General features: G+C 34.4%; 1 protein-coding gene across 1 annotated transcript in view; it reads left to right on the top strand.

Moving 5' to 3' along the window:
* The window catches only part of LOC107722113 (glypican-6-like), a 56,830-nt gene that overhangs the window by 32,824 nt on the left and 13,149 nt on the right, over nt 1-10,857 (top strand). The window contains exons 5-7 of the mRNA XM_016530340.1: nt 2,624-2,754; nt 5,029-5,172; nt 7,116-7,145. Of these exons, the coding sequence (XP_016385826.1) occupies nt 2,624-2,754; nt 5,029-5,172; nt 7,116-7,145 (305 nt within the window). The remainder of the gene's footprint in view (nt 1-2,623; nt 2,755-5,028; nt 5,173-7,115; nt 7,146-10,857) is intronic.

The following is a 10,857-nucleotide window of genomic DNA, read 5'->3' as shown; positions in this document are numbered from 1 at the left end:
TCTTCGGGTGCATCCGTCCCCGAGATTGGTTTGCAGCGATCGACCTGAAGGATGCGTACATTCATGTGTCGAGCCTTCCGCGCCACAGACCATTTCTGTGGTTCGCGTTCGAAGGACGTGCATGTCAGTGCAAGGTCCTGCCCTTTGGGCTTTCCCTGTCGCCCCATGTCGTCACGTGTGCTGAACTGCTTGAATTCATTCAAGGGCAGGACAGCGGTCCCACTGAAACCTGGGGCATATGGCAGCTGCAGCAGCAGTTACACCACTGGGGCTACTTCATATGAGACCGCTTCAGCACTGGCTTCATGGCCGAGTCCCATTCATATTCCGGGTCTGCTCAACCGTACGGCCGACGAGCTGTCACGAGTGAGCCTTCTCGCACAGACACTCTGCAAGATCAGGGAGGTCGAGGAGCAGATCCTGCTCGTGACGCCTTATTGGCCCACTTCTCCAGACCTCTGGAAACTTCATGTCTGGCCCCTGGACGGGACGCGGAGAAGGGGGGTCTTCTCACCGAGAAGACCCCCGGAAATGCCCGATCAAGGTCGTGCTTTCCTTTTTGCAGCAAGGGTTTGAGCGAAGGCTGTCACCCTCCACCCTTAAAGTCTATGTCGATGCGATTGCTGCTAACAATGGGAAGTCGGTAGGGAAGCATGACCTGGTCATCAGGTTCCTTAGGGGGCGAGAAGGTTAAATCCTCCCCGGCCCCCCTCTATACCCTCTTGGGATGTGTCTCTAGTGCTCAAAGCATTACAGCAGGGCCCATTTGAGCCTTTGCAGTCAGTCTGGCTTTTGTTTAATTTACATAGTGGAAAATGAGAATTGAATTAAACAGCATAAGAGCATTACTTTAAACACAATTACAGTGCGTTGTTTGTGTTTACAAATAATGAGTTGAAATAGTCTGGAAATCGACAACATCTGTAATAGTGATTCATTACTTAATATAGAACTGAATTTGTACTGAACCCAGCACTTTCCATAACTAGAAGTGCCGAGCTTTAAGATGTTACGTAGACCGGACACAAAGCTTTAGGGCCTCAGACCAGCTCTTTGTCTATTACGGAGGCCGGCAGAAGGGGAAAGCCATCTCTAAGCAGAGGATGGCCCACTGGATTGTGGCTTATCAGGCACAGGGTGTGCCCTGCCCGCTCATGTTGCGAGCTCACTCTACTAGAAGTGTTGTATCCTCCTGGGAGCTGACTCGTGGTGCCTTGCTGACAGATATTTGTAGAGCTGCAGGCTGGGCGACCCCCAACACATTCGCTAGATTCTATAGCCTTCGTGTGGAGCCGGTATCCTCCTGTGTTCTCACCTCAAACAGGTAGAGGCACTGAGAGGCCCCGGTTTAGTGTCGGCTTGCTAAAACTGCTCCAGTGTCCGTACTGTAGGCACTGTCGAGCTCCTCCATCCACTCGGCAGCCAGACGTGGCAGAACATCTGGCGCCAGGCCTTCACTCGATGAATCCTTGAGAACCAGTAGAGGGCTGGGTTCCATATGTAGAGACCTAAGTGGATCCCATATGTGTAAAGTCCACGGTATAGCCTCAGAGCCCGTGTTTCCCTGGCAGACTTCTGCCATTTCCAAGAGGGTTATAATCACCTCTAATCTTCTATATGCACCTAAATGTTTGTTCATATGTGTAAGTTCTTCCGAAACCTCCTTCGGGAAGGATGGGGCTTCCGCAACATTCCTGTTCCAAGAGGAAAGTGTACGTTTTCCCAGTGTTATCCAATATCACTGAGTGGGTAGTGCTACGACAAGGGTGACTGGTCTTCTTGTTGCGAGCCCCGACCTACACCAAAAAGGGCCGCAGGAGGCTCGCACAGGACACTGGAAGGGGCAGCATCCATGGCGCTTTGGTAGGGATCCCAATTCGTCGGTCACCGACGTGACATCGAGAGTGACCGACTGAAAGGGAAGGTCTCGGTTACGTATGTAACGTATGTCACGTCCCGTCGCCACGGCTGCTGTACCACCGCTGAGCGGCCAGGTCACCGGCTCGGCTCCGAAGCGAAAACCTGGTATGCGTTGCACCGGCTGCCTTTTTATGCTCACACTGTGATCAGCGGCAGCTGGATGCAATCATCGCATGCCAATGTGCATTGGCTCATTTAGTTTACACTCGAAGTGGATTGGTCTCTCTAAGCGAGATCCCAATTCGTCGGTCACCGACGTGACGTCTCCGTTCCCTCCTTCAAGGAACGAGGGTTACATACTTAACCGAGACGCTATTTTAAGGACTTTTTTTAGAAGTTATAATGTGCTTAAAATGAAAATAAAGCTATTTTAAGGTCTGTTTGCATTTTTTTATAAATTATATTTAGCCTAAAAAATTAAATAAAACACATCTTGAGGACACATCTTTTTTGCCTTTTGTTTTTAGGAATTATATTTTGCCTAAAAGAAAATAAAGCCTATTTTAAGGACAATTTTTTTCATGGCACTTGTGGACATTTTTAATTTGGGCTGAAATGTGACCTGGACATGTTTGGCGTGAAAGCTCATAATTAATGTTTTGAGCTGTTAACCAAATGCATTGCAGTCTCCAGGTGGACTATCACTGGCTATTAAATAACACACAATCTGTCTGTCTTTCTTCTGGTTTGTGTGTTTTGACAGATGCCATGCTGCTCTTGACGGAGCGCCTGGAGGGGCCCTTCAACATCGAGTCCGTCATGGAGCCCATCGATGTGAAGATATCCGAAGCCATCATGAACATGCAGGAGAACAGCATGCAGCTCTCCTATCAAGTATGTGCCATCCAGCAGCTGCGCTCCTCCATAATCACCATGTTGTGATATCACGTCTTGAACAAGCAAGCCTAGAATTAAGTGATCTGTGGCTTTCGCTGGCTTCAGCTCCGAACCCTGAAGCCTCTCATCCCGCTTCCAGTCTTATTTTTAACAGCATAGTTGCGGATGGTCAGAAATTTGTAGCTCGGCGCTCGGGCCAGTAAATGTGTCTCCTGCATCTCTCTGCATTTCTGACGCAGCCACTAATTGCAGTTTTTGGAGGAGAAAAAATGGCAGAGCGTGGTTTAAATCACACAGGAGATGCCGTTATTCGGCCCCCTCGCGGGATTTCAGCTTCTTGGAATAGTTGAAGGTGATGTGTGTCATTTTTCGGTTGTTAAAATACTTTCTCTTATCCCTTAATATGCAGAGACAACTACAAGTAAAGCATTGGTTTTACATGGCAAGTCCACTTAAAGTGAGCTAGTGAATGTGAAAAGTTGATTCAAATTCAGAAAAATCAGCCACGGACAGTGTTATTTAAGTATCATTGGTATATTGTAGTTTTGTTAATATTTTGAGTTAGATTTTATTATTATATTTTCAATTTTCACTTTCATTTTTTACTTTAAATTTTAATAATTTTACTGTTTTGTTTTATTTATTTTTTTATTTTAACTTTTTTAAATAAATTTTGTTTTTAGTTTATTTAGTTTTAGTTATTTTACGTTAAGTTTAAAAAAATTTTTTTTTAAATATGTTATTTTATTCCAGTTAACATTTATTTTATTTTATTATTTTAAGTAGTGAAAATATTTATTTAGCTTTAGTTCTAGCTTCAGTTAACATTAATAACCCTGGTCATGGCACAAAAAAAAAATCTCTCATATATTTATAATAAAATTCAGCTAAACAATTTAAAATTTCTCTTATATAGAAATTCACCTAAAATATAAATTTTTCTCTTATATATTCATATAAAATGTTACCTAAACATTATACATTTTCCAATTATATATTCATATAATAGTTCACCTAAAAAAATTTTTCTTATATATATTCGTTTAAAAATTCATTTAAATAAGTTTTTCTCATAAATATTCTTACAAAAATTCACCTAAAATATAAATTTGTTCTCTTATATATTCATAAAATAAATTCACCCCAAAATATATATTTTTCTCTTGTGTACTCATATAAAAACTTCACTTAAAGATATAAATTTCCCTTGTATATATTCATATAACAAGTCACATAAAATACTTTTCTCTTATATATTCATATAAAACTTCACCTAAAAATATTTTTTTCTCTTATGTATTCATATAAAAATTCACCTAAATATTTTTTCTCTTATGTATCCATATAAAAATTCAACTAAAAATATATTTGTTCTCTTATAAATTCACAAAAATTAATCCTGACAATGTACATTTTCCTCTTGTAGAGTCATATAAAAATTCACCTAAAAATATAGTTTTTCTCTTATATATTCATATTCAAATTCACATAAAATATAAATTTTTCTCTTATATATTCATATAACAATACACCCAAAATTATACGTATAAAAAAATACAAATATTTTTTCTCTTATGTATCCATATAAAAAAATAACCTAAAAATATAGTTTTTCTCTTATATATTCATATTCAAATTCACATAAAAATATTAGTTTTTTTTCTCTTATATATTCATAAAACAGTTACCTAAAAATTGACATTTTCCTCATATATGTTCATATAAAAATTCATCTAAAACTAAAAAGTTTCTCTTATATACTCATACAAAAATTTATCCCAAATAATATTTTCTCTTACTGCATATTCATATGAAAATTCACCCCAAAATATGCAGTTTTCTCTTATATATTGATGTAAAAATTCACCTAAAATCTAATGCACTGGCATGTGCGGCATCAGCTACCCAAATGTTTTCAGAATTGTTCATATTTAAAGCCAAGATATAAACAAATATGCAACATTAGTGGAACCAATTTAATAAATGTAAGAACTGGTGATTGAAAGACTCGTATCGGTCTACCACTGCTGTGAATTTAAGGGGCGACATTTCCCCCTCATATGGGGTATATGGTGTTTACAGCTCTGATTTAAAGCCATGAAATAACATGTGGTCGAGAATGAAACCGATTTTAGGCACGAAAGATCCAGCTAAGTTGGACGTGACCATATTGTTTTCCTTCGCCATTTGATGTTGGAGTGAGAATAGCGTTTGTGTTTCTCCGCTCAGCCGAATGCAGACGCACTCCTCGAACTCTCCGTGTAATTGCAGGTTTTCCAAGGTTGTGGACAGCCGAAGCCTTCAGGAATGAGCAGGTCGGCCCGCGGCGTCTCCGACACGTTCAGCGGCCGCTTCAGTCCCTACAACCCCGAGGAGCTTCCGACCGCCGCGGACACCACTCGCCTCGACCGCCTGGTAAGAGCAAATCTAGCGTGATCAGACTCAAGTACCTGCGGGAAACACGGGCTCCGTCTCAAACCTCCTGAGCTGCCTGCAGAGGCACCCTGATGTTTTAGGAGAAATTAGTACTTTTATTCAGCAAGGGTGCATTAAATTGATCACAAGTGACATTAAAGACATTTAGAATGTTACAAAAGAAGATTAGAATGATTTCTGAAGGATCATGTGACACTGAAGACTGGAGTAATGATGCTGAAAATTCAGCTTTGTATCACAGGAATAAATTACAGTTTTCAATATATTCACATAGAAAACAGCTATTTTAAATTGTAATAATATTTTTACTGTATTTTTGATCCCTAATGATTTTAGCATAAAAGAAAAATGTATAATTTTGACCCATACAATGTATTGTTGGCTATTGCTACAAATATACCCCAGCGACTTGAGACTGCTTTTGTGCTGCAGGGTCACAAATGAATGCAGCCTTGGTGAGCAGAAGAGACATTCAAAAATATTAGAACCAAACTTTTGAATGTGATGCTGTATTAAAATGAGGAATCTTACATAACTGCTGACATTTTGCCTTTGAATCACATCTATGATGTCTTAAAATACTGTCTACGTAGGCAGCACACTAGGTTTTGAGACGAAGCCATTAGAAGCGGCTTTCTGACAAGATGCGCATTAAATATCGCATGCGATTTATCATGCAGCCCTAATCTGTAACCTTCTTGACTGAAGCTTATGGCAGACTCTCGTTCACGTTGATGGCTAAATGAATTCTTGTTTTCTCCTGACCTTTAGTGAAGACTCTCTATTGATTGGCATTTGCTAGCATATTGACTGCTACATGACAGCCTAAAAATATGTACAATTGGTTCAACTATGTGTCATATTCTTTAACTTTTTTTAATGTTTTTGAAAGAAGTCTCTTCTGCTCACCAAGGCTGCATTTATTTGATCTAAAAAACAGTAAAAATAGTGAAATACTATTATCATTTAAAATAACTGTTTTCTATGTGAATATATGTTAAACTGTAATTTATTTCTGTGATCAAAGCAAAATTTTCAGCATCATTACTCCAGTCTTCAGTGTCACATGATCTTCAGAAATCATTCTAATATGCTGGTTTGCTGCTTATTTGATTATTATCAATGTTGAAAACAGTTGTGCTGCCCAATATGTTTGTGGAAACCGTGACATGTTTGATTTTTCAGGATTCTTTGATGAATAGAAAGTTCAAAAGAACAGCATTTATTTTATTTGAAATCTTTTGTAACATTAAAAATGTCTTTACTCTGATTTTTGATCAATTTAATGTGTCCTTGCTGAAAAAAAGTATACATAAAAATATAAATTTTATATAAATAAAGTTCATTGAAAGTGTTTTTTTTTTACATATTAAAAGTTTGTTTTATAGCAAAAGTAGATAACTCCAACAGTCGTTTTTTGGCAAAAGCAGATAACTCCCAGATAAAAAATTAATGTTTTAGAGTTTAAAAAAACACTGGTTTAATCTTTATAATCTCTTCAGATGAGAAAGTAGATGCCTGACAAACGTTGTTGTTGTTGTTGTGATCATAAACTGTATGGATGTGATTACACGCAATACACGGAGCTTCTCCCTCATCATTGTAACGTGCTGCTTTTGCAAGCTTCCGTGGAAACGTTTCAACTTTTATTTTCCTTTTTCGTCACGGCAATCAGCTCATTTTTTTTTTAAGTGGCGTTTATCGGTTTTTGCAAATGAACTCTTATGTATATATATATGCATATTTTAGTTGTTAGGTTTTTCTTATTTAGTTGGTCTGGTTTGTCTCCTTCAGCTTTAATGACGCTTTCAAGCTTTCAAGGTTAAATAAACAAAAAAACACTAGTCTCAGTATTTTGGACCCCATATATAATGCATTTATTTCTCTCGTCTCTTTCTCTCCCTCTTTTCAATGCCTGCCAGAGGATTGTGTGGAAAGTCATGCAACACAGTGTAAGAGTTGCCCGATATTTATTTCCTTGCTCAGTGTGTCAGCGCTGCTTGACTCGTGTGCGATGCGTCTCAGATATGTTTCTGAGGATCTGAGCTCTCGGCTCAGCAGGTGCTCTCTGCTCGTCTGTATAGCACTCTGTTCATTACAGACCCTTCATATGTACCATGTCATGTATCTCACATCCAATCATTTAAAACATATCTAATCACTAAATAGTAAAAGGGTCTCTTAAATATCTGAAATATTAAAGTTGAAGTGTGTCATTATAAATATAATGTATTTTTTATATCCAGGACTCATTGATGAAGCACTTTTCTTTGTAAATAATTTTATATAGAATTAAATGCAACTATCTTAGACTTTTATGTAAGAATGGTTTGACAAACAATTTATACTGAAAATTATTATAGGATTATTATAGTAAATTAAAATCATAAAAAACATTTCTGTTACTTGAAAAAACTCTGACCTGAAATAACATAAAATATAAAACAATTAAACTTATTTCATTTGAACTGGTTACCAAGACGACATCTCTTATTTGCATTTAGTTTAAACTGATAATAACTAAAACTAAATCTGAAATCAAAATAAATTAATTTCTGACAAAAAAAATGACAGAAAAACAAAAAATTACTAAAAACTTTAACTAAAATGAAAATGAAAGTGGAAAATAGAAAAATAAAAACTAATTCAAAATAATCATTTTTATTACTTGAAATAAAATAAACATTGCACAAAATAAAACATAAAAAAATAATTTATTGCAGTTAGTTGCCTAAGAAATATTAACTTGATGTACTAAAATAGGTCAAATTAAATCTGAAATTAAAAATAACGAATACTAAATTGACATAAAAAAAACTAACAAAACTAAAAAATACACAACAAAATTACTAACACCTTAACTAAAATTCAAATGAAAATTTAAAATTTAAAATAAAAATTAATTCAGAATAATCATTTTTTTACTTGAAATAAAATAAACATTACCTGAAATAAAATCAAATATAAAATAAAATATGAAAAAACTTTGAACTTATTTTATATAAGCTAGTTGCCAAAGCAACATTTCTCATTTTCATTTAGTTTAACTTAATGTGCTTAAATAAGTAAAACTAAATCTGAAATAAATAATAATGAAAACTATATTGACATAAAAATAATAAAAATGACAAAAACAAATTTATTTAAAAAACTACATTATTAAACTAAAATTAAAATAATAAAATAAAACAAATGTAAAATGATTATAATATAACCCTAAATAAAATCACTAAATACTATAGTAAAATATTAAAATAACACTGGGTCACGTCACATTAAACATGTAATTTCACACAGACTGCAATTCCATAGTGGCATCAAAATTGCATGCATATTGTTATGCATTTACCATAATATCTCCTTCTTTCACATTACACTCAAACTTGTATTAATCTCCAGTTCAGAAGCTCATAGCACACTGCCGTGTATTTGATGCGTTCAGTGAGTGGATGCAGTTCATCTAGAGAGAGTGTGCTGTGTTGAGGTGACTCTGGGGAGGTGCAGCGTTACGCCTCATGATGTCTGATTCCTCCTGTGTGTTTGCTAATGGCTTCAGGTCCTCGAGGGCCGAAACCCTTACTGATCTGACTGGATCTGTAGAAATTTTTTTTTGGGGGGGGATTTCCCTTTTCATTTAAATGTTAGTTAAAATTTTAGTTTTTTTTTTCTTTTATTATATTTTTAAATGTCAGTATAGTTTTTATAAATGTTTATTATTTTTTATGTTTTATAAATTTTTTTGTTAATTTTTTATAATGTTATACATAAATATTATACATATATACAGTACATATAATGATTTTGGTTGCAATATGAAATCTAATATAAAATGTATGTGTTTTTATATTTAGACACACAAATGAATGAAAATGAGAAAAGTTGCCTTTGCAACTAGCTGAAATAAAACAAGTTTAAAGTTTATTATATGCATTATTTTGTTTCAGGTATAAAAAAATATTATTTTGAATTATTATAATTTTTTTCATTTTACTTAAAGTTTTAGTAATTTTGTTATGTGTTTTTGTCAGTTTTTTTTAAATGTCAATATAGTTTTTGTTCATATTGATTGTATAGTAAATATTAAATAACAGTCAGATGTGTATATTTGCTTGTGTATATATAGACATAGAAATATTCATATGAATATATTAACACACACACACACATTTAAATAAACAAAAAAAGAAATACATTATATATATATATATAATGTATAGATATAGCCTATATATATATATATATATATATATATATATATAATAATAATAATAATAATTATTATTATTATTTTATATTGTATAAAATTTTCCATATTAATAAATTAACATATATGAATTAAAATGTTATATATAAATCATATTTTATGTAAGTATAATAATTTATTATGTGTGATATGTATTTATTAGGGGTGTAACGATACACGTATTCGTATTGAACCGTTCGGTACAAGGCTTTTGGTTCGATTCGTTGGACTAATCCTATTACATTTGGAAACTAAAAGAGTTTAAAGTGTGTGAAATAAAATGTTCTCAGTGCCACTGCGCTCAACAAGGCAGCCTAAACGACGTAACAGGCAACGTGCTGTCTGCCCCGTGATAATCTCCTCTTGCTGCGGGGGTGCGTCGAAAGACGATGATCTTGCATCGACGACAGCCAGAGATATTGTCAAAAACATAAATGTTTGGCAATATTAAGAGGATTTGGCATTTCCAGTTAATGTAAGCCGGCCTGTTACATTCTTATTTTTATTAGGCCTATTATTATTATGAAGTTACTTTTATTAAATTAAAATTACAATTAATTTGCCCCACAATAATTACCGCATAACTGACGCGCTGCGAGGATAACAAAAGATTAGGCTGTTTACTTTTAAAACAGGTCTATTATACAATGAATTATAGGCCTATAATCAAATAATCAAATTTTTTTCCACTATGTACAGGCCACAAGAGAAATATTAATGGAATAAATGAAAACAGTTAGCTATATACTGTTATGTTGAAGTAGATTCGTCTCTCGTCATCTCTGAGAGAATAATGCTCCGTCATTACTCCGTCATTACGTTTTTACTTTCACTTTCTGCATATAGTGAATTGATTGAGATTAAGACGTTCACCGGCATTACGACGTAACCAATTACCCCCGTACCGAACCGAACCGTGACACCACTGTGTCGTATCGATCCGAACCGAACCGTGAATTTTGTGAACCGTTACACCCCTAATATATACATAATGTATTACATTTTATATTAGTGCTGTCTAACGATTAATCGCGATTAATCGCATCCAAAATAAAAGTTTTTGTTTACAGAATATATGTGTGTGTACTGTGTATATTTATTATGTATATATAAATACACACACATGCATATATATATTTAAGAAAAATATGTTATGTTTATATATTAAATATATTTATATATAATATAAATTATATGAATATAAATATATACATCTACATACATGTAAATATTTTCAAAATATATACTGTATGTGTGTGTCTTTATATACATAATTAATAATAATATATACATAATAAATATACAGAGTACACACATATATTCTGTAAACAAAAACTTTTACTTGGATGTGATTAATCGCGATTAATCTAATCGCGATTAATCATTTGACAGCACTAATATATATATATATATAATTTTAG

The sequence above is a fragment of the Sinocyclocheilus rhinocerous genome, unplaced genomic scaffold (assembly GCF_001515625.1).
Source record: "Sinocyclocheilus rhinocerous isolate Xijiao unplaced genomic scaffold, SAMN03320098_v1.1 scaffold5016, whole genome shotgun sequence".
NCBI lineage: Eukaryota > Metazoa > Chordata > Actinopteri > Cypriniformes > Cyprinidae > Sinocyclocheilus > Sinocyclocheilus rhinocerous.
This window is presented reverse-complemented; position numbering and strand designations above follow the sequence as displayed.